Genomic DNA, 27,455 nt, shown 5'->3' with positions numbered 1-27,455 from the left:
AGAAATCCACACGTATAAAACTGGATGATGTTTTGCATTATTTATTCGGCAGATGCCAAAGCATGTGTACAGAACTGTGCAAAAGTCTTAGGCAAAGAAAATGTTTAAAGCTCTCTTTGTTGTACAGGTATTTGCCAGAAAAAATCACAATTTAACACAATTTCTATGCATATTATGAGAAACACAAAAGCTAATTGAAATTAAATTGAAATTTAACTTATTTAAACTAATTAAACTAGCCATCCAACAAAAAAAAAAATCAGATGAACACAGCTTCCCAAACCCACCTCAATCATTCCATGTATTACATTTTATCACAAGTTCACTTAATTCATTTCAATAGTATTAAAAGTCTGGGCTTAAAAAGTCATGTATTGATTAGTCATATCAGGTGCTCTATGGTGCAGTCAAAAAATACATTTGTGCATTGGTTGCTGCAAATACTGGGATGACTTTTGAAATTGTCAAAATGGATCAGCTTAACTAACATAACAGCAATGTTTTGCACCAACATGAAGATCGTTTAAATATCATTCTAAGACCTTTGCACAGTACATTAATAACCAGCATCACGCGGTCTATGGTGCAGTTTGGGGTCCCACCCCAAAGAGCCAAACCACCAACAAACAGAGGATTTTTGCCCATTACGTCTTAGTGTATCACCCCCCCACCCCAAACCTTTCAACTCTAATACAATGCTCTAAAATACATTTGACTTTTCACTATGACAAGATGAAGTGTCTAATGCTGCACATGGGACACGAACAGACAACCATCTACTCGTAGGCAGAGAATTCTAACCTAATCAGCTATACAGTGGCTCATAAAGACACGGTGAAAAGACTAAATGGACTGAAGCCTACTTCATACTTCACTCAGCCATGTGTCATTACAGTCTGTGCACAGTGTGTGTGTCAAATTTCATCATCGTGGTGTTGAGCCAAGATTTTGGGTCTATCAACGACTGCATAAGTACACGGAATAGGTAGTCTGGTGTACTGGAAAAGCATTGCTGTACACATAAGCTAAGCACAACTTGTATGTATACTACTTTGCCTGTGTATGTATACAAAGTCTGCGTGCTTGACTGTAACGGTACACAGACAAGTTGAATATCAACTAGGCTTTAATATTAAACAACAACTAGGAATATTAAGTAGGCTTTGATGGATTTGCTGGGGATTGCACACTAGATGCATGCAAAGCTTGGCAGAGTTTCATCCTTTTTAGAAACACCAGGTGAAAAAATTACTGCAGGTGAAAAAGACTGCAGCAAAATTTTCAGTTTCACTCTTTTCACAGTTTATGGGCATGTGCCTTTGTAAAATATACATTGTTTTGCCAACTCCAGCTTGGTTCATCTCTGCTTCGCATTAATGAAGGGCTTCTTCCTTGCTTAATGGGACCCCAGTCCTGCTTCTAGGAGCCTGATATGAACTGTCCTATCAGTGCACTTCACACCTGCACTTAATGTTTCCCATTTTTTTTTATAGGTCACTTGAGGTCATCCTCCAATTCATGAAGCACTGGTGGATAAGTTGACTAAAAACAATTTAGATATCATGCTATCACATATCAAGCTTATTTTTTAAAGTCAGAAAAGCTCTAAGCGCTAATGCAGTACCTACAGTGGCCAGTATCTTTGCTCTCTGTCTCCCCCTTCAGGCAGCCCTGCGACAAGCAGCTGCTACCAAAAGGCAAATGCTGATATACTTTGGATTATGGCTGGTAATAATAATATCCAACTAATAGTACTATATGTATTATTAAGTATAAGTATATTAAGTGATGATGAACTAATTTACCCCATAACCTTACTCAGGCTAAGAGGTTGTAAAGTGGATGGATGGATCTTATTCATAATTTGAAATACAGTGGTGCCTGCGGTTCACGAATGCATTGGCCTACGAATAATTTGGTTCGCGTACAAAATTTGGTCGACGAACAGATTCCTGGACCAGATTCCTTTTTTTTTATTACTAGCGTAGCACCGGAGGGACACATGTCCCAGCATGCCCCGCGTGCAACTGTAAATAGCCCTTGTATTGTTGTTGTTGTTAATGTTAATGGTTGCATTTTCCTATTGTCGAGCGTGTGTGTCTTGTATGTACCCGGTCCGATCCTCGTGTGTATTTAGCATGTGCAAATCTTCCAGTAGGCTTGTGAACAAATTAATCGCATTTCAATTCTTTCTTATGGGAAAAATTGCCTTGGTTTGCGTACAAATTGGTTCGCTTTCCTGGAATGGATTGTGTTTGTGAACCGCAGACAGCACTGTAATTAATAGTATACTTAATGTACATGTCATGTACTTATAGCTGAATTTGCTATAATATTTAATATTCTTAATTATTATTAGTACATGGCGCAAATGAGGCAATCAATCAGTCTATCACATGATTACGGTCACCTTTCAATCCTCATTGCTGCCAATAATAATTATAATTAATATAATTTTTATTTAAATATTTTTTTTAAATGGCCATCTTCCACAGATGCCAAACACTGCTCATCTGACCAGACTCAGGTCTGTGCAACACAGCCTAGCCCAGGATTGCTAGAGACCTGTGAGGTCCACGATGGCCTTGATGAAGATGGTGTCATCTCTCAAGTAGGAGCTCTTGCCAGCCAGCTTGGCCAGTGGGCAGAAGAGAGGGCAGCCACTCGCGATGTTCATCTCATTAATGGGCCTCTGGAAGGAGCTGGAGTTGACGTCGGGCCGGAAGGCGTCAATGATGTGCTCGCGATTGTTCTGATCCAGCAGCATCAGTGTCACCTAGGTCAAGAGATGGTAGGGTGCCAGGGAGGGACAAACGGTGTCAGAAATGCTACTGGAGAAGAAAATTTAACCAAGATGAACACGATCAGCCGCCCACAGTTAATCTGGGTCAACTTCCAAAATAGGTCTGCTTTCTTTTTTTACCAGGGGTCACCTCTCATTCAATAAAATGACATACAAAACTACAAAACTTTCCCTTTACAAAACTAAACCTGAGCTACTTAGGTAAGAAAGATGCTGCTTTGTTTATGTAGCGCTGCAGCCATGTTTCGGAATTTAGAGCAAAGCTGTTACTCCAGAAACTGTCAGCATGGGTAAACGGGCCCTATTATGCTCATTGTCACTGTTTATTTTATTTTTGGGGTCTACTAGAATACATTTACATGCTTCAATGTTCAAAAACATTATTATTCCTCATACTGTCCATTTCTCTTCACGTTTTCTATAACTCTGTCTGAAATGCTTTGAGCTTTAAGCCCCACCCCTGATGAACCCAGTGTGCTCTGATTGGTAGGTTTGCCCTTTTGGTCCACTTGACCTATACATTCCGCCCTGTCTTGCAGATTGCAGACAGATCCACGCAGGAAGGCAGCCAATAAGGATTGTGCTACGAGATGACTTCACCATGTCATGGACATATGGGCTGGAATTTCTAGGCGTTTCAGGAATATTACAGAAGAATAGTTTCTACGGAGAGAGTTACTCTCTTTGGCGTGTACTTTGGGCCTTAAGACGTTGCAGACTGTTTTCATGCAAATATAGCCATATAACACACTAAAGGAAAAGGGAAAAATTGGAACAGCATAATAGGGGCCCTTTATAGGAGGAAAGAGGGAGCCATTGTACCTTCTGGCTGAAGGGCCACTTGAGCAGGGCGTCGTACTTCCCCTTCATTACCACAAAGAACAGCGAGAGGTGCGTCCCGCGACCTGTGCCATCGCCATTCAGGTACAGTCGCAGGCACATCTTATAGCCGTACTTGCTGGAGAAGAAAGCTGTGGGAGGAATGGGAAGCTGCTTTCAGACAAAGTCCCTGCACTGCATGACGCCCTACATTACAAAACACTTCAGGAACTGTTGAAAACCAGGCCGATCCAGAATGCATCTAAAGAGGTTCTGATAAGAAACATAAAAGGGGTACAAGTCAGGGCCAACCATTGTGATGTAACTGTGCTGTGTACCATACTATTTAAATGAAGGCCAGGGCCGCAAAAAAACATGGCTGGGCCGAATGCACCCCACCCACTCCAAACCAAGGCTATCCTTATTCTCGCTTACACACTCACACCCCCCGCCAAGGGTCTGAATCCTTGGAAGTCTCACCCTATCTCCTCCCTATTGGACGGCCCTAACAATGCAGACTCTATACCAGGGGTGGCCAATCTTATCTGCAAAGGGTCGGTGTGTATGCAGGTTTTTTGGGATAAACTTTACGTCAGCTGTTCAAACCCAGGTGTGAGGACTCTGCAGCCAATCAGTCCTCTAATTAGTGATCTAATTAGGGAATTGTAGTGAAAACCTGCATTTACCATGGTCATTTTTGGATAGGAATGCCAACCCCTTTTCTAGACTGAGGCCTCTAAGACCAGGTAGGTGGAAGCCAGGTGTGGGAGAGTCTGACCTGGAGAGAACATGGCAGGAGATCTACCCGCCAAGGCTTCCTGGCGACGCCGGGCAAAGTCCGTAATCTTCCAGACGAAGACGCCGTCATAGGTGCAGAACTCGAGCTCCTGCACTTTCTGCTCCGTCTCGGTCAGCTGGATGTCCCTCAGAGTGAGTGTACGCTCCATCTGCCGTATCTGATCGGAAGAGGGGGGGCACGTTAACCTCTGGAACTGAGTGAGCATCCGTCTCCCAGCACTGTGTCACAGCTAATCCCTGGCACCTTATTTGCGAGGTTCTCGATCTTCTCCTGGTCTAGCCGGTGTTGCCGGGAGAACGCCTCCAAGGTGAATGAGCTCCTCTCCACTTCCCGGTTCAGCACACACACAATGTTCTCCAGTGCTGTCGTCTTCTGCTCCAGGCTGGTTGTCTGGCCCACTCCACTCACAGGCGTCTCCTTTTCCTCAGGGGCACGATACAGCCCCAGTCCCGAGTCCTCCTGCCATTCCCCAGGATCCTCTGCCAGTTGCTGTATCTGGCAGAGTCGGTCCAGCAGGAGGCGCAAGTGCTCCGAGATGCTGGAATGCTCATGCTCTGTCTGCTTCTCATTCTCTACCTGCAACACATCAGTGCAGGATAAAATCCTCTGCTCCATGCTCCTCAACTTGTCTTTGAAAGCAAATGTTTGTCGCCCCATTTCCAGGCTGAGGCTCTTTTATCTCAAGCTTGCGCTTTGCAAGAAAATATCTACCCAGTGGACGATGGATATTATCTACTGTCCAGCTACAAAGCAGCATTGCCTATATGAGAACACACTGCACCACCACTGGACATCTCACACTATATGAGAACACACTGCACCACCACTGGACATCTCACACTATATGAGAACACACTGCACCACCACTGGACATCTCACACTATATGAGAACACACTGCACCACCACTGGACATCTCACACTATATGAGAACACACTGCACCACCACTGGACATCTCACACTATATGAGAACACACTGCACCACCACTGGACATCTTATCTCCATTTGGTAACAGTACAATGTCAAAATAAATGCTGCTGGAACAACAATGTATTCCCCGCACAGCCCTGTCACCCCCCCCCCCCATCTAATCCCTACTCCTCCCACACCCCCCAACCGCTACAATCTCTAGCCCATCTACACACTCTGACCAGCAGCTGCTCTTCCTTTAGCCGTCACAAAGTGGCATTGCTTCAATTTTGGTGCATTTTGTATAAAAATGTAACAGGTCTCAATTCATCACCAAAACGTCCATAATGTATCACATTACTGCACCACTACCTCTGTTCCCCTTACTATACTTATATTTTGTAACATGCACTCTTTTATTCCTTTATTCTATTATTTCTATCCATCCATCCATCCATTATCATAACCGCTTAATCCCCACCAGGGTCACGGGGGGCCCGGAGCATCGGGCACAGACGGGAACCAACCCTGAGCGGGCGCCAACACACCACAGGGCCAATTTAGACACGCCAATCAGCCTACCCTGCACGCTTCTGAGCGGAGGGAGGAAACCGGAGCCACCGGCGAAAGCCCACGGGAACTCGGGGAGAGCTTGCAAACTCCACATAGAACCCAGGACCTTCTTTGCTGTGAGGCAGCAGTGCTAACCACTGTGCCACCGTGCTGCCCTACTTATCTGTTTTTCTTAATTTATGTTTTTTGTTCTTCTATGTTGTCTGTAAATGTAAACACCGATATTGCCAAAACAAATTCCTAGTACATGCAGTTGTACATGGACAATAAAGTGAATTCAGGTCATTGGCCAGTTATTACATTATCAACTTTTATTAAATTAAGAACGGAAAATTATTACATTATTGGTTGCCAGAGGGGCTGCTTCAATTTTTTGTGCAATTTTTCAGAAAATTTGATTAGATCTTCACCCATAAAGATTGTTTGCAAAGACCTGTCTACAAAGTACCATCAAATACTGCTGGAGTTATCATGCTAATCAGATAAGCGTCTGCAGCAGCAGCAACAAAACAGTTTCAATCCGGTCTAAAATCTGCTAAGCGACGTCATGGAAATCCCCAGTATTTCTAAAGCCTCTGTGGTTGCACTTTGAATATGCCCTTAGGGCAGATTAGACAGGGTGTGAGAGAATTACAGAAACAGAGTATTACAGCAAATACAGAGTATTGCAGAAGTGCATGTCTGCTTACGAGAAGCACTGACTTTTCACAACTCCCAAAGCTTTCAATGCAATAACCTGCAATTAACTTTTTTTCTCAAACTGGTCCTCGGAGGCCCCCAGACAGTCCATGTTTTTTGCTTTCAGTTGGGAGGGAGATGAAACACTAAATTAACTACTTCTTGTACCAGGAAATCTCACCACTCCTGCATGAGAAAGATTTTACTCTTTTCTTATCCTCTTATTACCTTCTATAGTAATCATCTGGCTTAAAAGAAATCCCAGATGGTAAAGGCGGGACCAGGAAAACGTATGAATAATGGGTTACGCCCTTGGCTAACGACCTATAGTTGTAGTGAGGAACCAAAAAAGCTTGGTTAGATAAAAAAAAACAAATACTAGTTCTGGGAACCAACTGACACACAATTGCGAAAATGTATGTCAACACACTTACCACTGTTCTGCAACCCAGCACACTGAATGGACAGGAAACCTTGGACTTCCCACAGGACCGACTGTGCTCAGGAAACTGGAAGAGGGACAACGTGCGAAGGTCAGGGTGACTTCCTGAAGGCAGCCCTCATGGTCTACAGCTGGGGAGGGCAGCTGTTGTACACCAGTAGTTTTTTTCCGTTTTATTTCGTATATTTATTTTTGTAGCTATTTATTTCTCCCTTTGCTTTATTTTATTTCAAGGGACAAGTACTGTTTAGGGGAGGGGGGCAACAGTGCATAATGGATGGGGGGAGGGTTTGGGACAAGAATTATGAATGAATGAACTCTATATAATGGTGAAGAGTTGGGTGGGTGTTTAGATTTTGGGTTTTATTTTATAAACCATATTACTCTGACTGTACTCATGCTTTTTTTGCCTTATGATGTTCAATAAACATTTTTTCAGACAAAACACCCAAAACAATACTAGGGAGGTTTACAGAAATAAATAATACAAGGTGAATCAAAAGCTCGTCTAACAACATTTTGCTCTGTCTTGTTAAAGAAGAAGAAGAAGCAAACAGGTTCTTTAGCAATGATTGGGAACAAGGGTTAGCAAAACTATTCAACCCTCAATACAGGCTGGTGTTCGATAAGTTCTCAGAAAAACAGGCAGGAATCATAGTTTCGAAATATGGGTAATTTTTCTGGGTCATACTATTCTCATAAACCCGGCAGCTTTACTACAACGTTCCCATTGTATCAAACTTAAGAGTAAAGGAAGAGAACCTTTTCTCGTGGGATCTTCTTCTTTCCGCAGTCTTTGCATTGGATGGGGAATTTCTGACATACTTCGTCATGAGCCTGCAGGATATCCGGGTTTGAAGTGCGATATGGTTAGTGGAAAGCCAAACCAAGGAGAAACCAGCATAACGTACTTGGTAAGTATGAGAGGAACTACTAAATCAGAGACACCTTGGTTATCGGACTCAACAGTCATTTTGAGCGGCGAGCTCCTACCTTGATGTCCCGGAAACTGAAGGAGGCTTTACAGTATTTGCAGTTGAGGGTCCTCTCCTCGCATTCCCTATCGCTGTGCCGCTCCAGCTCACTGCGCAGGACGGGCAGGTGACAGGCTTTGCACGGGATGCGTTCATACTTGCACTTGCCTTCATGCTGCACCTATGGGCCAAAAAGAATGTGCCATTGTTGTTACGTTTTCGCCCACGCCACTGCTCATCCTCCAACGCCCCACTTGACAAAACGAGCAGCTGGCCCCACCAGTGGCACCTTCCGGCCCAGCTACAGACTCCATGAGCGGAGAGCAGACTCCCAAAACCACAACCGTGAAGCCGGTTCAAACCGTGGTGCCCCAGCAGCATATGGACCACTTCATTAAGACCATGGCTGGAACATGGAGCCCACAACTCCGCCCTGCACTGCCTCATTCCTTGAAAATGCTACTGCAGTGTATGAGCCCTATGGCAAAACCGGACCCAATTAAACTCCCCCTTACCGTGCCTAGCAAGCTCTCATGACGTCAATAGCAGATGCCGCAAAAGCCAACCAATCACTATATTCACCACAGCTGCGGGAACAACCCACTCTGGATCACTGGACCCTGTTTTTTCACTACTAACCAAGAACAAACTGGCCTTGCCCAGCTTCCTCTTCTAACTTTGATATAAACATTTCAACCGTACATCAAAAAAACTCACCAATCTCTTGGATTCCTAGTCCTCCAGTTGTCTGTTATATATCCAATTCAGCTACATTTTCATGAGCTTATGTTTATTGGTTATCCTGTTTATTGCTTAATTCGTAGTACATGTCCTCTGCTAATGCATAACTTACTGCATAATTGTATGTATTTTGCCTATTGCATAATTGCATGCATTGTATATTTTGGCTCATTGTGCTAAGTTTCATTTGACATGAAATAACATATCTATTGTCATGTACTAATCTACTGCAGGCCGACAAACACAGGACTCGCACGCACATCAGGGACCAATGACTAACTTGCTCTCACCATAAAGAGATTCCTCATTTCTTAGTCAGACTTCCTGCCTATCATAAGTCAGGTCCATACATAACCATGGCATTACACAGAAAGGCATTCCTGTGTGTTATCAGTAATTTGATGTTATCAAGTTTAGTTTGAATTCTTAGGAAATGTTTGAGAATCTTATATCCTGTTACAGCAACCACAAGCATGCAAAGCATTGAGACATGTAAGAACCAAACTCATTTCTTTGGAAGTATACTCACCAGCTATTTCATTTGACTTTCAAATAGTACTGCTAAGGGTTAAAAAGAGACTTATAGTGATTTATCTACTATTTTAATGGGGGTCAAGAAAGGGCAATTATTATTATTTTTCATCATTCTTATCCAGGTCAATTTATATCTATTAAGAAGTCTATAGAAAACACTTTCAGAATTGTAATATTTGTGTTAAAGCAGGGATTTCAGGAACCTTTTATACAAGTTAGAAACAAAATGAGATGAACTGCAGTAATATATCTTCCTTACAAAGTCAAAACAGTATGAAAAGCACAGCTGTTAGAGGAAAGTACCTATGATTCAGAAACCGAAAGGGACTTTCCAGGCTCCATAAATGGCCACATTCAGTGCCTAGTAATAGCAACTACCATAATTACTGTGTCCACGTGACATTTTAATCTTTGCCCTTGACTCGATTACCCATCCGTTTACCATGACCACAATACAGTGTCACAGTCACCCGGGAGGCTAAGCATGGGGGCCTTAAACTGGCGTCAACCTGATCCGCATCCAAGTGTGTCTCAGGACACGCACACACATACCCGAGAAGACCAGAAAAACCTGCACAAAAAAAAACCAAAAGAACAAAAAAATTCCACACGCCCACAGAGAGCCGGAGGCGGGAACTGAACCCCCAACCTTGGCTTACCACCCCCTCCTCCCCTCCCCTTGTACTTTTAACGCCAGTGATCCCTAAATTCCATTCGTCCAGAGAAATTCCTCATTTAGTTCACAGGCAAACAGCAGTTAACAGAGTTATCAGTATGTGGTGACGAGCGAAATCCTCCGACACTAATCAATAAAAGGTATACTATTGTACCATTATGTTATATCGGTGCTTTATTTTATAATAAATAATCAAATAATCATTGCCATTTCCTTCATGCGTTTGATGTATGGAGAAGAGTTTAAAAAAAATAAATCAGGCGGAGATGAGGCATGTGAGAAGCCTTTTTAAAAGCCTTTTTGTCTCAATGGCCTTTAGTCTTCAACAGGGGTAGGAAAAGAAAAACAACTGGCAGGTAAACTAACCAGCAAAGGGAAAAAGAATGATTTGATCCATGGGTCGGCAGGAAAAAAAACATGTATAAACCTCGTAATCTTTCACGATTCCTTTCCAATTACAGCCTTCGCTGGGACAGCTGGCGGGCAGACCTTCAATCTCTCTCCGTGCCGCATTGTCTGGAAACGCCTGGCAGGGGAACCGCAAACAGACACAGATGTGATGCCGAGGTGAGTCACGTGATTGAGACACAAACTGAGGGTGATCTGTCTCCACTAGACCCATCTGAGTAAGCAAATGCAGGCAATGACTGGTACTATTGGTTTGTGGCTGAATGTAACTAACAAATGAAGCATGCTTGTTTCATCTACTGGGCAGGAAGTACGTGAATAGTTACAGGAAGAATGAATATAGGAAACCCCCCCCTCCCCCAAAGTGTCATTCCATGTTCTGCTTTGGAAAACATTAACAGAATGGAAAGTAAAAATGCAGAACTGGAATTAAGCCATTCCTTTACTGCATGTACTGTACAGAGACACCCAGGGCAGAGGACCCTGCTCAACATGGGCATGAAACATACGTTGCTGCTCTTGAGGATAGATATCTCCGCTTCGAAAATCTCCTCCGTCTGACATGCTTCACAGGGCTTGGGTCCCGAGCTGGAGGAGAGATACAGATCCTGCTTTTACCCCGATGACCAATCAGAAACAGGAGAAGAGGACGCCCACCCAGTCAGATTTCCGCATCTGATAGGACCGCATATGAATTATTAAGGCAGTGTTTCTCAACCCAGTCCTCAGCGAACCCCAGCCAGTCCACGTTTTTGCTCCCTCCCAGCTCCCCTGTACCAGCTATTCGGTGTTCCTGATTGGCTGGGAGCTGGGAGGGAGCAAAAACGTGGACTGGCTGGGGTTCGCTGAGGACTGGGTTGAGAAACACTGTATTAAGGGATTTAAAAGGGCTAAAGTCCTCATGGCATGCGCATGACATTGGGTCCCAGCAGTCATGCACAGTCAGTGGGAACCTGCTGACTGCTTTCGTCCCGTGGTCTCCATAAATTGGCTTGTGGTTGTTTTTTTTCTGGCCTTTATTTTGCTGCCTCTCTTCCCATTTTCACTGAATTCGTGCTGCTCCTTCAAATCCCCTCAACCACATTTTGTCCAGAATTTACCCAAGTGTCACTACGTGTTCCTGATCCCAGTTTCAACCAGAGGCTGTTTCAAGATTAACCAGCATGAGCCGGTTCCCACGTTTTAAAAAAAAAAGAAAGAAAGAAATAGATCATCCTGGAAAACGTATACAGTGGTATCATTTCTTTGGAAACAGAACGGAAATATTTTGCAGAGTTTATTTTGAAGTCAGACAGACAAAGTTTTATGGGTGATGTTCTCACCACAGCTTCTGAGCATTGCACCCTCAAACTCCACACTACCCTTTTACTTGAAACAGACCACAGCAGGGAAATCCCGTTCATCACCTGTCGTGTGTATGTAGACACCATTTCGCAAAAAAACCAACCACGTAAAGAACACTCATTCTGTCCACTTACTGCCAGAAAAATATCATTAGTCAAAGTCCACATATGAGAGAAATGGAAAAAAAGGGGGTGTTCTGCAGATCACTGGTGCAAAGGAGCTAGACGTGTGTGTGGGAAGTGTAAAAGCCATCTGTCACACAAGTACATATTTACAAGGCCCTTTGCAGTTGCCTTAGGAAATATACCACCTTTGCAGGCACTTGCTACAACATTAACCACTCTGTAATGAAATTAAGTGTGATTTGACTTTCGTTTCATTTCATGTTTAGTAGCTGGGAAATACAGAAACTTATCTCGCTCCGTAAATGGATTTAAAAAAAGATCGAAAAAATACACTTTTTGCGACTAGCAAGAATGCACCTATTTAGATTCTGTTTATTCCCAGAATATTCAAAAGCACTCTGGAGTCATGGATAATAAAAAAAGTTGTATAATTTAGCATGCAAAGCCAAAAACCACCTTTCCCATAAAGAGTTAATGTTTTAAGAGCTTGCAAGTACAGCAGCTTCCTGGAAACTGTTTTTGCAAACTGGTGCAAAATCACCCTGCTAGTTTTCTCCTACAAGGGATGCTGGTTAAGCAGAATTCAAATCATGACATAGTTCAATCGTACAAACAACAAATCAGAGATTCTGTGCTTTGACTAAATCCTCCTCTCAGTCCCCTCTACCCCTATCAAGGCCTTGGGATTGAATCCTTGCAGGCATTTTATTGTCTGACTGCCAAGAAACAGCAAATCTTCAGCAACAGACTTGAAGCACTGCAGATTTAAGGGCAGAAGGATCTTTTCTCCACTTGGGGTCCTGGAGAGCAGAGTAGCTCCAAACTATGCCATTACCAGCAACGGTGTGTCCCCATTGTTGAGAGCAACCACATGCCAAGCAGTAAAGCAAGGGATGATGGGAAATAAATAGATAAAACAATGGCAACAGCAGAATGTGTGAAGCCACCTTTAGCAGGTAAGGAAAGAATGAAGCACTGTGTGCATGTGAGCTGGGAAGGGGTGGCGTTGGATTGACCAGATACCTGGTGAGAAATTTGTGACAGTGAGCACAGAATCTGTGCCCACAAGGGGCCTGGACTGGCTTCCTTAGGACGCCGCTGCAATGTTGACATTGGTATTTATTCTGCATGGGCACCGACAGGATCTGTTGCGGCATCCCTGCTGCTGCAATGTCCAGAGCGGGAGCCAAAGATGCCATAGTCATCCATCAGCATGCGGTGTCCTGTGGGAGGAAGAAAGGAGGAAGAGGTTTAAACACGCAAGGTTATTCCCTGACCCCACAAAGAACAGAATATCCCATGATTTCTGCATAAAAAACAAAAAGTCACGTAGGCTCCAAATCCCGAGCCAAGTATGACATAAAACACATGACTAACAATCATACCGAGATCAGACTGAGATGATGCTCTGACATCTGACAGCAGTTGCTGCATGTCACGCATCGTGCATGCCTAACCACATGCAGTGCTATAAAAAGAAAGGCTAATAGACATCTAAGCAAGTACTGTGACCCAGTTAAATACCTTTATAACTAGCAATCTTATTTTATTCTATCACAGATGTTTTTTGTCTGTCATGCAACATTTTTGTTTTCTTAATCTTTGACTTGTCCTCTGAACTTTACATCCTGTGAGAATTACAATCGGCCAAAGGTATGCAAAGAATGGAATTTTTTCTGAGGTGTTTGGATGTGATTCTGCAAATAAATATGCAGTAAGGTCATTGTAATACACTTCCCTGTCACCAGGGTCCGGCAGTGCACCTGAAATGATCAGTCATCAAGCACATCCACACGCAAGATCTGAGCAAAATCGCAAAATTTATAATACAACAGAAATGTCACAGGAAGCACTCTTCTCTAATCTGCCTGAAATGTCCTGTTGGAATTCCAGTCCTTACTTCCTTGACATGGTGAGGTCACCTCGTAAGACAGTCCTTATTGGCCGCCTACCTGCAAGGATCTGTCTACAGATCCTTAAATTAAACTTATGAACAATGAACATGAACATAATAGGGCGCCTTTAAGCTAAGCGAAGTCATGGATGGCTAATTATTTATTTATTTATTTTTACAGTTGATGTCATGTTGATTAGTGGTCAACTGTTCAGTCAAGAGATTTTCTAAAATGTAAATTATTTGACCTACTAACTATCTAGGGCTACTAACATGTCAGTAAAGTCGGTTGAAGTGAATGACCTCTTCTACGAATTTAGCAATCTATTTTGAAAACATGTAAACCCTGTTTAGCTTGTCAGTTGGGTTCACACCCACCACTGAGAACATCCTGTTAAACTGAAGCATGGATGTTCTATGTTTAATAACTCCATGAACTGAGAAGCAGTCCTAATGCAGGAGGGTTTCATTACAGTCAGGCCACACTGATCAAAAATGCTCAAGTCTAACAAGCTTTAAAGAGTCACTGCATTTAAACCAATACCTGTAAACCTATTCATAAACAGCAAAAAAAGTACCACAGAATAATTTACTGATTAGAGCCAAATCAGTAATGCAATGTTCAAAATATTCATGCCTATGCTCAATAAAAGCCTATATGATCTAAAGAGAATGTTATTTTTAGTTGTGGGTTCTGTGACATAGTTGAGTATCTATAAATACACATGGCTACACGCTCCTGAAAACTCTGCAGTGAGTTGTAGCTGTCTACAGTGAAGTGTGGAATTTAATATTTGAAGCATTACATTTTTTGTGTAATTGGTGTCGATTTTAATACCAAAGTAAATGTTGATACTTGGTTTTAGTGCCCTCTAAATTGAAAAGTTCAAATACATAGCATTTTATATTTAATACATTTTTAAACTTAAATAATTGTACATTTATTAGAGTTTCTTAATGGCCTTAATTGACTTTATATAGGTTGTAAGCTACACGGACATAGGGAAAATTTTAAACACAAACATTATCAACAGTAATAACAGGAAATTTGATTAACAGTAAGTTGAACTAGGGAAAAAACCTCTACTGCGTCTTATCTACATGATATTGCCTTTTACAGAACTCTTACACAAATGTGGAAACAGAAAGCGGGAACATCTTTATTGATCATAGTTCATGACCAACACTACCAGTAGTAAGACCATCATGGAAACAACTTAGCCTACAGCACATTTCCCTTTCGATAACGCTTTCATGTTCAAGGGAAATACATATACCCACATACTGACCAAAATGAGGATCTGATGCCCTTCTCCCACTCCAATGCGCTTAACCGTCACTTGGGTTTTCACTTTTAAAATTAAAATAGAAATGGGATCAAATTACAACACACTAAGGAGACAAAAAGGGATTTCCTGAAAATCTCCAAGATTAAACCACAAGTTCAATTTGTAATTTTAATGACAAGACTGTTATTTCTAGTTACACACCATCGGGACTGGATTTCTTGACCCTGGCTCAACGTGTTTGGAGTTTCCAGATTCTCCTCGTGTTCTCATGGGGTTTCCTCTAGGTCAGGGGTGGCCAATCTTATTCACAAAGGGCCGGTGTGTATGCAGGTTTTTGGGATAACCTGTAGGCCAGCTGTTCAAACCCTGGTGTGGGGACTCTTCAGTCAATCAGTCCTCTAATTAGTAATCTAATTAGGGAGTTGCAGCAAAAACCCGCATACACACTGGCCCTTTGCGGATAAGATTGGCCACCCCTGCTCTAGGTACTTTGGTTTCCCCCCCCACAGTCAAAATCCATTCAAAGGTGAACTGGAGTTACCAAACCGTGTGTGTGTGTGTGTGTGTGTGTACCCAACAATGGGTTGGTTGTGTGTGCGCAGCCCTCTCCCAATCAATCGTTGGTGCCTTGTCCTGGGTTATTGCCTACTCTGCACCTGTAGTTTCTTGAACACACATATGCCTGGTTTGACAAGTTGTAAACACTGTTGCTGGGAGGAATGGTAAGAGAAACTGGAAGGAGGATCATAAAAGGTAGGGTGGTAAACCAAGAATGCACAATGGGGCTTTATTCAGGAGCTTATGGTCATGGAGATTAAACATTAAGATTATAAATGAAATGGGAGGAGAAAATCCTTTTTGGTCTGAGAGCTATTGCCATTCAACCTTTAGTCAATATGTCACACATAATCTTATCAGTAAAACTTGTTCCCTGTTAAAAGAAAGTCGTTACTAAGATACAATAACTAACATACAGACAAAAGAGTTCAACTTGAAAAGTAATCCTTGCGAACTACAAATTCACAAATGGCAAAAAAGATTGTAATTTTTTTGTATTAACTCAATAAACTGAATGAACAATGAAAGGAAAAAACATGCTATATCCTTTATAATTAGTTATCATGACAGGTGACTTTCTATCCAAATAGGTCTAATAACATCCCTGGTACTGAATATATTTACTACCATAATGAATGTACAGGCTACGTTTTTAAATATCACGTCTGCAGTTAATAATAATAATAAAATAACGTTCCATTTTGAGCAAAATGTCCTTCAGACTTTGCGACTGTGTTGACCCCTGGTAATGACATTTCTTAGCAGTGTTACAGAAAAAAAAGAGTTAATCCTTACTCTGAACAGCAAGACATAATTGATATCTACACTAATGTACCTTTTAAAAATTATCCGGAAGTCTCGCGATACTCAAATTACTGCTCGCAGCAAGCTGCATTTCAAGGGTATCGTAAACAAAGCTAAACCAGTTTGGAACCTGTTCACATTACATACAGCGCAAGCTTCCTGATGGGAGTAATTCATTATATATACACACACACACACACACACACACACACACACACACACACACTTTTATATATAAATAAATATATCCGGCAAACACTCATTTACCGCAGTCTCGCATGAATAATAACGGTCACACCAGGAGGAACAGAGACATCCAGCGCTGCCACGCCAGCAATTAGGTGGTTTAGTGCCATTTCAAACTTTAGTTTCGCAGTACTACTACAGTGCAAAGTTATATGACAAGAATAACAAATGTCGATCCTCCCATAGTCCTGGCAGAGATGGGGACGCGCAGTAATGTTAGTTGGTCTGTATGCTACTAAATTCTCAGTAAGCAGGCCTAACAAAAAGCATAATAATAACGTGCGAAAATAAGACAACAAAGGCCTACGCGGAGTAACACGCACTTTCAACTACGACCCCTACAAGGACGGGAAGTACAGCGGCACGTAACACGAGCACCTCGTCGGTTCGGAGAAACATAATGAAAAGCGGATTCTTAACGCTCGTAGGAGATACTCACAGACACTTACGGCGGTCGGATTGTTGGATATATTCCGCCACAGTTCCCTCAGTCTTTACCCTGGCATTAGAAAGAATAAGCCCCGCCTCATTCGACAGGCGGGACAGTACAGGTTTTATTGCTCGGTCAACAACAAACGGGCGAATAAAATGAAAACAGCTTTCAAACGCAAGAATCTATTCAGCAAAGTACTTATTTTTCATTCAGATATTCCTATGTGTCATTTACGTATGAGAATAACATCATGACTTGGTAAATGTCTCGAAGTAGGAAGATCTTGGTCACCGACTGAGTCACACATGCTGGCGAAGAAATAAGTGAAATACTAATTAAATGGATTTAATTATTAAATAGGCGCAACAACGCAATATAACGTCTTTTGGGTGAGATGACTTAAATAAATTAGATATTTGAAAAATTATGTGTATAGACAATACACATTTTATTTGTCATTCATTCTTTATTTCCCATTTGCACAAGTATGAATTCGGGTACATTGGAATGTTTTCGCATATGCGAGGCGAATTTGGGATTAAATTGGATGGGATGACACAATTGAAATAGGTTTTTCTTAATTACTAGCCTAATTTATTAATTTTATAAATAATACTTTCTAAACTTGAAATTACTCGCATCATTATGAATGTTTGTTCATATAAATAAAACAGAATAAATTAATATAAAATACGTATTTTTATGTAATTAGTGTACCACTTGTATAGAATATAATGCAAATTCAGAAGTTACGTACAGTGAAAACAACAGCTAGCCTATTATTAAACAGTTTAAAGAAAACGTCTGATTTTCTTAGTAGCGAAAACTACAATTGGCTTACTTATGTACTTATAACACCTAACAAAGTAAATACTAATGTGATAAAGTCATGGTCTATATAGAAAATACAACTGAATAATATTGTCAATATCTCACTACACATCAAATAGAAAACCAATCCTTTTGAAAGAAAGTCCTCACAAAACATAGCCTGACAAAGAATTTTACATACTGGCGTCTACTTTGATTTGAAGTAAGCAATTAAAGGGCGTAGGGACCGGGCAGGACGGGGTGGACGTGTCCCTCCAAATATTTAATTTGGCTTCATTCACCTCACCCCCCCCAATAAATAGTCCTTTATATTGTAATTTTTTAGTTGTGTCCCCTGAATATCAAACTCTTTCATACACCATTGGAAGTAAGTGTACTCTTGGCAGTTTAATGTGGCTAACCAGGATGCTGCAACCATAGCAATATCTTGTAGGCATCTAACACTGCATTCCATGGTAAAATCCATATTTCGACAGTATCGATAATGATAATTGGGCAGCTTCAATCTCCCATGCGGACGAAAGTCATTGATTTATCATCTGGTCTGCTTAGCTCAAAGGGTTCAAAGTCAAGGCCCCAGGAACTGACTGTATCATGATGACAGGGCCTTTAAAAGTCATCGCTGTTGCGAACGGTAAAATGCTTAAGTGGCTGCATTCAGACAAGCAAATCGATGGCAGCTTATAGCATCCGCATTTCTGATGCACTCCACTTTCAGGAATTATATCAGGATGCTATGGAGACTGAAGCAACTTTCCCAGAGGTCCTGAAGAATATCCCGTATCCTGCACCACCGGCTCGCTCTTCAGTGTCCCATGACTTTTTGTTTGCTTGCTGTGCAATACTGATTTGTTTTGAGAGTTCCAGTTTCAGTCAAGATGACAGTATTTTTGCTCATCCAATTACTGGACTTTCTTCAGGTTTTCACCATTACTTTATTATTTATTTATTTATTTTTACTGAGAACCACTCAAAATTTTGTATATACTGTACAGTAGTAATCAAAATTAGTGACATTTTTGCAATTTAGAATATTGCTCAACTAAATTCAAAGTTATTCTAAAGTTAACAGAATACATGTATTTTAAATTATATTTCATATAATTAAATTATTTTTCATATTATATTTCATAGTGAAATCTATCCCGCATCACAAAATAAATGGCTTAAACAGGAAATAAAGTCTGTAATCAAAATTAGAGAATGGTTACAATTTTATAGCAGAAGAAGCCAATAAATAAGTTTTGTCATATAGTTGTTTTTGTCATATGGTTATAACATTTAGAAATTAATAGGAAGCATAGAGGCCCTTGTTTGATTTAGTTCCACTTGTCCTCCAGATGCACAATTTGGTAACTGTAGTTTATTTGCTTGCCATAAATTTGTTGCCAATTATCTTCCAAAGACTTTTGATAGGGTTCAAATCAGGACTCTGGGCTGGCCATGACGGTTTCTGCCTTGAGGAATCACTTTACTTATTTTGCAGTGTGGTAAGGGGCATTATCTTGTATAAAAATGGCTGGGTGATTGGATGATGCTCATAGGGAAGGAATCGCATGTTGCTGAAGAAGGTTTTGATACTGATTAGCATTCACCTTACCATGTAGCCGTATAAGAGGCCTGACTCCTGCAGCAGAGATCATACCCCACCCCATGACACTCACCCCTCCCAACGTTACTGACTTCACACACTTTTGGTAGAGTCTTTCCCCAATTCAATGCTGCACATAATGTTTCCCATTTGAACAAATTTGCTTTCATCACTGAAATAAACTTTAGACCAGTTCTCCTCTGCCCACACAACATGCTCCACAACAAAGGGGTAGTCTAGCCATTCTTTATTGCTGATGAGTGGCTTGGTCACTGCAGAGTGGGCTTTCAGTCCATATTGTCCCAGGTGACGAGACCCTGTCAAGACAAATTCTTGTCCTGCCCAGAAATGATTTGGTGAGCAATTCCAGCTGTAGTGTTGAACTGATCCCTTACTGAGAGTCTCCCTATCGTCCTGTTCACTTACCAGCCCATCTTACGTAGGCGACTGGCCTTTTTTTGGGACTTCAATGGCTTAGTTTCTTTGTACAGCTTCAATATTTGAGAAACAAAGCTCTTGGAACAACTAACTTCCTGTGTCTTGGAGCTAATCCCATCAGCCGTCATGCAAACAAACTGATGTCTCAGGGTTTCAGTTGTTCTCTAATTTTGAAACCTACTGTATTGTGTACAGAGACATAGTATATTCATAAAGGAGGTATTTCATATGGAATTTACCCAATGTATATATATAACTTGCGACAGCAACTCCCATGTTTTCCTTAGTTTTTTATGTATAGGTTAATCAAGAATTTCCTCTGGGATAAATAAATTTAATCTTATTGCAGTAATCTATACTGCTGCTAATGGGCCAGTCATTCATGGCCAGGGGATTGCATCTGGGCCAAACCCTAAGTTTCCCTGGTAGTTTCATGGGAGGTTTTGATTTCCAAACCTAGTTTCTTACACTTTCATTTTGAATGAAATGAAAGAATACCTATAATTTGGAAAGCAGGCCTGTTACTGGGCTGGTTTGACTTCTATGGGCATTGGTTGAGCATTAACACTCACTTCATTTGACGCTTATTCATTTGTGGGAAAAGAATCATTACAATTTTATATATAGTACTGGTCAAAAGGACACTGTACATTTATAAAAAGTAATTTATAACACTATAAAATAACATACATGGAATTACACACTGATGTAAAAAGTATAAAACAAAAGAAAAAAATAATAATTCGCTGGGGGGGGGCAGCTCTGTGGTTTGGGACTCACAAGATTGCTGGTTCAGATCCAGTAGGCAGCAGAGTGATCCCACCACTGGACCCTTGAGTGTGGCCCTTAACCCCAATTGCTCCAGGGACTGGCTGACCTACTGTCTCCTCTACACCAGTTTGATGAGGTGGCCTCCTGGGATGCTTTTCCAGCTGTCCTGAAGGAGGTCCCACATACACTCACCTAAAGGATTATTAGGAACACCATACTAATACGGTGTTTAACCCCCTTTCGCCTTCAGAACTGCCTTAATTCTACGTGGCATTGATTCAACAAGGTGCTGAAAGCATTCTTTAGAAATGTTGGCCCATATTGATAGGATAGCATCTTGCAGTTGATGGAGATTTGTGGGATGTACATCCAGGGCACGAAGCTCCCGTTCCACCACATCCCAAAGATGCTCTATTGGGTTGAGATCTGGTGACTGTGGGGGCCATTGTAGTACAGTGAACTCATTGTCATATTCAAGAAACCAATTTGAAATGATTCAAGCTTTGTCACATGGTGCATTATCCTGCTGGAAGTAGCCATCAGAGGATGGGTACATGGTGGTCATAAAGGGATGGACATGGTCAGAAACAATGCTCAGGTAGGCCGTGGCATTTAAACGATGCCCAATTGGCACTAAGGGGCCTAAAGTGTGCCAAGAAAACATCCCCCACACCATTACACCACCACCACCAGCCTGCACAGTGGTAACAAGGCATGATGGATCCATGTTCTCATTCTGTTTACGCCAAATTCTGACTCTACCATTTGAATGTCTCAACAGAATTCGAGACTCATCAGACCAGGCAACATTTTTCCAGTCTTCAACTGTCCAAATTGTAGCCTCTTTTTCCTATTTGTAGTGGAGATGAGTGGTACCCGGTGGGGTCTTCTGCTGTTGTAGCCCATCCGCCTCAAGGTTGTGCGTGTTGTGGCTTCACAGATGCTTTGCTGCATACCTCGGTTGTAACGAGTGGTTATTTCAGTCAAAGTTGCTCTTCTATCAGCTTGAATCAGTCGGCCCATTCTCCTCTGACCTCTAGCATCAACAAGGCATTTTCGCCCACAGGACTGCCGCATACTGGATGTTTTTCCCTTTGCACACCATTCTTTGTAAACCCTAGAAATGGTTGTGCGTGAAAATCCCAGTAACTCAGCAGATTGTGAAATACTCAGACCAGCCCGTCTGGCACCAACAACCATGCCACGCTCAAAATTGCTTAAATCACCTTTCTTTCCCATTCTGACATTCAGTTTGGAGTTCAGGAGATTGTCTTGAACAGGACCACACCCCTAAATGCATTGAAGCAACTGTCATGTGATTGGTTGATTAGATAATTGCATTAATGAGAAATTGAACAGGTGTTCCTAATAATCCTTTAGGTGAGTGTATATGCTGAGCTGTCATTGGCCGCTTTTCCTTCATTCTCTGGTCACACTCCTCTTAAACCATCTCTACTGTGTTTAGGTCAGGTGGGCAGGTCATGTGATGTGACACTATCACTCTCCTTTGTAGGCAGTTTGGCATGTCCAAACTTTTGACTGGCACTGTAGTTCTTTAGTTAGCTTTAACTTGTTTTCAGCCCAGAACTGCTAATGACTAGATGTCATTGTTTATATATTAAACACAACGCTTTGTGAAAGTCCCGGAGTTTTCTGGGGCGCTGGTACCACCATATCACCCACTGCCATCAATAATATTTCCAAAAATCCTAGGTACACATGACTGGTGATTCAGATTTTGAGTCAGACAGCAAGAGAAGCTTCTGTCAGCATCCTTTATATCACATTTTATTTGTACAGCACTTTTTTTTTTTAGTAACATTGTTTTCTACCCAACATGCTAAGCAAAAAAGTATAACGCTAAATAAAATCTAGAAATCTAAATAAACATATCAGATTTGGTAAAAGAAGGATGCATTTCTAGACGCCATTTGAAGGAGCCTTGTCGCATTGCTGTGATACGTTTGGTCTTTGAATGCACCCTTATTAATAGGATGCAGCCCCTGAATTAGGATACAGCCTATATGGACAAAAGTATTGGCACACACCTCTCAATTACTGAATTCAGGAGTTTCATTCTGACCCAACTGTAAGTGGTATTACTGCAAAATGAAAGCATTTAGGAATAACAGAAACTCAGCCACGAAGCGAACTCTTAATGCTTCAGCATGCCAAGACATTTTTCACAATTCTATGCTTCCAACTTTGTGGGAACAGTTTGGGGAAGACCACTTTCTGTTCCAGTATGACTGTGCCCCAGTGCACAAAGCAAGGACCATAAAGACATGGTTGGGTGAGTTTGGTGTGGAAGAACTTGGATGACCCGCACAGAGCCCCGACCCCAGCCCCATCAAACACCTTTGGGATGAACTAGAGTGCCAGACCTCACAAGTGCTCTTCTGGATAAATGGGCAAAAATTCCCACAGACACACTCCAAAATCTTGTGGAAAGCCTCCCCAGAAGAGTGACAGCTGTTATAGCTGCAAAGGGGGAATAACTCATGGCTATAGATTTAGAATGAGATGTCATAAAAGGTCCTGTAGGTGTAATGGCCAGGTGTCCCAATACTTTTGTCCATATAGATTATATATGTAGACATCACCAAAGTGAAGTTCTCGACAGGGAGTTCTCTGTTTTTCGAGACTGAAATACTGCGGCAGGTGCTGTATAAGGATCGTTAGTGCTCAAAACTGGCAGTTTGTTCTCATATCTTTTCTGTTAATATATGATCGATATATTCATTTCTTGATTGTTGCCACCATGTTGCAAAGGTTTTTTTCTCAGAGACAGTCATGGGACTGATAACTATGAATAGGCTTTTGTACTGCAGACAGAGGCATACATTAAATTGTCAGACACATGACTCACTTTTAGATGAGATATGTAGTTAAAAATATTGGATAAAATGTCCTTTCAAATCACACTGTATTACTGTACCACATGTCCTTTGTTGTTCTGAGACTTTGGGAGGGGGGGGGGGGGGGGCTGAATATTTAGTAGGGAAAATCATCAGGAGAAACTTCTCCTCTGTCCTTCCTGCTGGATTGAAAGAAATATATTGCCTCACTTCTCTAGACCAGTTCCACATTGTCAATACAGAAAGGCTTTTAACATTCTATATGTGGTCAAGCAGGTTAGGACACTGTGTCCATAGTAGAAGGGTACCAGTCCAAATCCTGAGACTGACAGACCAACGCAGCTGTTGGTCCCATGAGCAACACCCTTAACTCCAATTGCTCGAGCTTGCTGGCCGACTCTCTGCTGTGACACTCAAGTTTGCTCTCACCTGTTTGTCTCTCTCATTCAGTGCAAGATGGGGTAGACAAAAAGGCAATTTCCCCACACGGATTAACAAAGTATCTTTATTCTGATTGTGATAGATGTCGAAGACACCATCCATGATAATATTTGTTTTTATATGGCATTAGAAGTCTGAATCAGAAAAACGCTGATGAAAAATATATGAAAACCATAATGTGTTATAGCATTGTCTTCATGTTCATTTCAGGCATTTATTCATGGTTAGTTACAATGTTCATTTGCAAAGCTTAGTTCTGCATCCATATTAAACTTCTTGCATTGATTATGTCAGTTCACCACAGTGACTGACACTTTGTTGGAACCGGGCTGGAAAACTTAAGGTGAGATGAGGAAGAACACTGCAGAAATGCCAGAAGCAAAAAGGAGAACTGCATATCTAAAAAGCGAAGCAGTTTCTGACTGAGTGAGCAGGTCAACTGCTCCATCTTCCCCTTTCCTTCTCGTCACCCTGTTCATATTTTTCCAGATGATTCATAGGCATTTTAATAATAGAACCCCGAAGAATCAAACACATGCAACATGCACTTGTCCAAGGTGCTGAAGCATTGATTAGCAATGTTGCTACGCTATGCTTGCCGATGTTGCCAAACATCAGTGAATAACTTTTAGTTTGCGGGTTAACAGAATAAGACAATTCACACTTTTTGAAGAAAATATTGTTCAATTTCCATCCACGGCCCGCTTTTAACCTAACTCATTATCCCAATGTTTGACCGTCTGTAGTATCTACTGGCTGTATTTTAATTCTAGAGCAGCAGAATTGTAATGCTACAGATGACAAGTGGTGATGGATGTCGTAATACTGCCCTCTACTGCTCCGTTTTTGCAGTTGTTTTATCCCTTGCTTACCTGTCCCATGAAGTTTCTTAATAAAACAATCTGCTGTCATGTTTTGTACAGGTTCATTGATTTAATTTGTTATAGGACCTGTGCATGGAGAGCTAGCTGCTTAATGGACGGGACAAGAATTAATTTCAAAATTTGTGGCTTATATGTACTGGGGTAGCTTTCAGCGCACATTTTCAACTACTACAACTACTACTGAATGTAGTAAATAAAATAGAATCCGGAACCCTTGGACTAAAGGATAAAGCTGCATTATGTAGGCTATGTCAGATCTAACAGCTAATTAATTGAAATACATTTCTGAGGCATTTTTAGGCCTCAGAAATGTAGGTTTTAGGCTGGTGAATTAAGCCATGTCCCATTTTTACTTGTTGCTTAGCATCCTTTTAACCTCCGCAACACTAAGAGGCTACAAATCTGCTGAAGATTTCATGATTCCCGTCAAGCAACAAGTTGTTAATAGCCGTGAGCTTATTTAGAGCATTACATTGTTTGGTCTCCCCGTCAATGTAGGTTCACAAAACCGCAATTTCATGCGCTACCTTCCTATGACTGTATTTGATTGCTTATTGCGGTTTGATAATATAACGATAAACTGTGGAGGGAAGATGGCATTTCGATTAATTTTATTTGATATACAGTGCGGTCCAATTTTATACATCAATCAGTTTTGTTTTGCTTGACAGTTTATCAAACACAGAGTCGAGACTGCAGCTTGTTTCGAGAGGCATAAAAAGTGAAGCAGAGTACCTCCATGGAAGATGATGCTAGCCGATCGTCAGCACAATATTTTAAAATATCTTTTTACCCAAGTTTCCTAAACAGAAAAATCAAAAAGATTCTGACACTCACTCTTTGGCCAGGTTTTCTATGCAAAGCTGCCCCCCTGTGTTCAACTCACGCAAGGTAGGAGGTTGCAATTTCCCGTAAATAATATTTTGTTTGTACTTAATTCATTTTTGTTCAGATGTCATGGATCCGCTGTTGACCATATTATAGAGAACGGCACAAAACAACGAAACGAGACAAAAAACGAAACAAACCCCAAAAGGCAAAATGCCATGTTTTGCGGCGCGGGTGAATCTGCGCGTGATTTTACCGACTTACCTTTCTATCTCCAGACGTAGCGCTGGAATGTCTGTAAAGCTAAATTTTCCCATTTCCCAAACTTCCAACATGCTTTCAATTATCACCGCGACGCAGAGTGGCGAATCCTTGCGGTCTCCTGTCATATTTAGCCCCAAGGACACAAGATTTTCACCACTACGAACAACATACAGACAAGGCCGCTGTGGGACGGAACTTTGAGACCTTGCGTCACCATGACGCCAGACGGCAATAATAAATAAATATCACCGTCTAACCGAAGATGGTCGGAGATCGGCGAGTTCTAAGATCGGCTGAATTCAGGTAAAGTGGGACATTTTTTGCCATTTTGACTTCTAGTGCCCATTGAAACATTAACCTAATTTACTTAACCCACATATGATACCTTTCTGCAATCCTTAAAAGGTCTACTTATCACATCAAAAGAAAAAAATTATTGCTTATGGGAGCCATGATACAGGCCTATACACTCCCTGCACCTGTAAGGTAAAGTGGGACACATTTCAGGTAATGTGGGACAGGCGGTTTGGTAATGTGGGACAGGCATTTAAATAATACAACCATCCATCCATCCATCCATTGTCTGGAACCACTTAATCCCAACTGGGGTCACAGGGGGGACCGGAGCCTATCCCAGGAACAATGGGCGCAGGCAGGAACCAGCCCTGGGCAGTCTCCAACACATCGGAAGGGTGCACACACTCACACTATTTAATACTTCAATATAGATGCAATACATCAATACTGAATAATTTGCAAAGGGTTTTGCAAGTTTAATAGACAAAACAGCTCAAGGAACAGTTGAACATTAATTGGTGATTAATTTTTATCAAAAATAGTCATTGAAAAAAGTCAAAATCCATTAGATTTAATTTTTATTTTGGATTTTGTTTTGTAGAAAATACCTAAACCAATACAGATAAAGCTTATACTAACAGTAAAAACTGCAGTTGCTTGTAACCATTTAGTCCTCCTGCCTCTTCACCTCTCTAACCTTCTTTTCTGCCTCTCTGCCTTGGTGCCATCATACACTAAAACAATTTAACAAATTCAGGTTGGCAATTTTTTCTATTTCATAAATAAATAATAATTATTTATATATTATGTATAGTTACTGAATATAATTAGTAGTTAGGACTCCATCCTGTCAAATATGTACTTACTCTCCTCTTGGGAGAGCCTATACAATAGTCCCACATTACCTGAAACATACTGTCCCACTTTCCCTAATTAGTTTGGTAAAGTGGGACAGCTGAAAAATAACTCTGTTTTAAAAATGAAATAGAACTTTGTCAATTTAAAGTATTTAATTTACTGCAGTAGTATATCATAGACACAATTACATAAAAATTAGGTGCAATGAATTTTTTATAACAGATTTATAACTTTAATATCAATACAATCAAAAGCGCGTCATTCACCTTAGACTGTGATTTCTGATGGACGTTCCCCAAAAATGCTTACTTCACCCTCAACTGTGACCTCAGACCAATAAAATTG

At 41.3% G+C, this 27,455-nt stretch overlaps 1 protein-coding gene across 3 annotated transcripts; it reads right to left on the bottom strand.

Annotated features, from left to right (window-relative positions):
• Positions 1-25: 25 nt before the first annotated feature.
• On the bottom strand, positions 26-26,149 carry LOC111847460 (TNF receptor-associated factor 2-like). 3 transcript variants are annotated; one of them, XM_023818652.2, is made up of 11 exons: positions 25,956-26,149; positions 12,849-13,048; positions 10,866-10,944; positions 10,376-10,474; positions 8,017-8,178; positions 7,786-7,860; positions 7,016-7,090; positions 4,665-4,997; positions 4,401-4,578; positions 3,626-3,774; positions 26-2,776 (listed from the first exon to the last, which is right to left on the bottom strand). In XM_023818652.2, the coding sequence occupies exons 2-11, from the start codon at positions 13,028-13,030 to the stop codon at positions 2,558-2,560; spliced, it is 1,551 nt and encodes a 516-aa protein (XP_023674420.1). In that variant the 5' UTR covers positions 13,031-13,048; positions 25,956-26,149; the 3' UTR covers positions 26-2,557. The 3 variants fall into 3 exon arrangements, with proteins under 3 accessions (XP_023674420.1, XP_072570873.1, XP_023674419.1); XM_072714772.1 differs by lacking the exon at positions 25,956-26,149 and adding an exon at positions 17,066-17,331; XM_023818651.2 differs by lacking the exon at positions 25,956-26,149 and adding an exon at positions 17,056-17,327.
• Positions 26,150-27,455: the final 1,306 nt, after the last annotated feature.

The sequence above is a fragment of the Paramormyrops kingsleyae genome, chromosome 7 (genome assembly GCF_048594095.1).
Source record: "Paramormyrops kingsleyae isolate MSU_618 chromosome 7, PKINGS_0.4, whole genome shotgun sequence".
Lineage (NCBI taxonomy): Eukaryota > Metazoa > Chordata > Actinopteri > Osteoglossiformes > Mormyridae > Paramormyrops > Paramormyrops kingsleyae.
The sequence above is the reverse complement of the archived record's forward strand: the minus strand, read 5'-3'. Positions and strand labels throughout refer to the sequence as shown.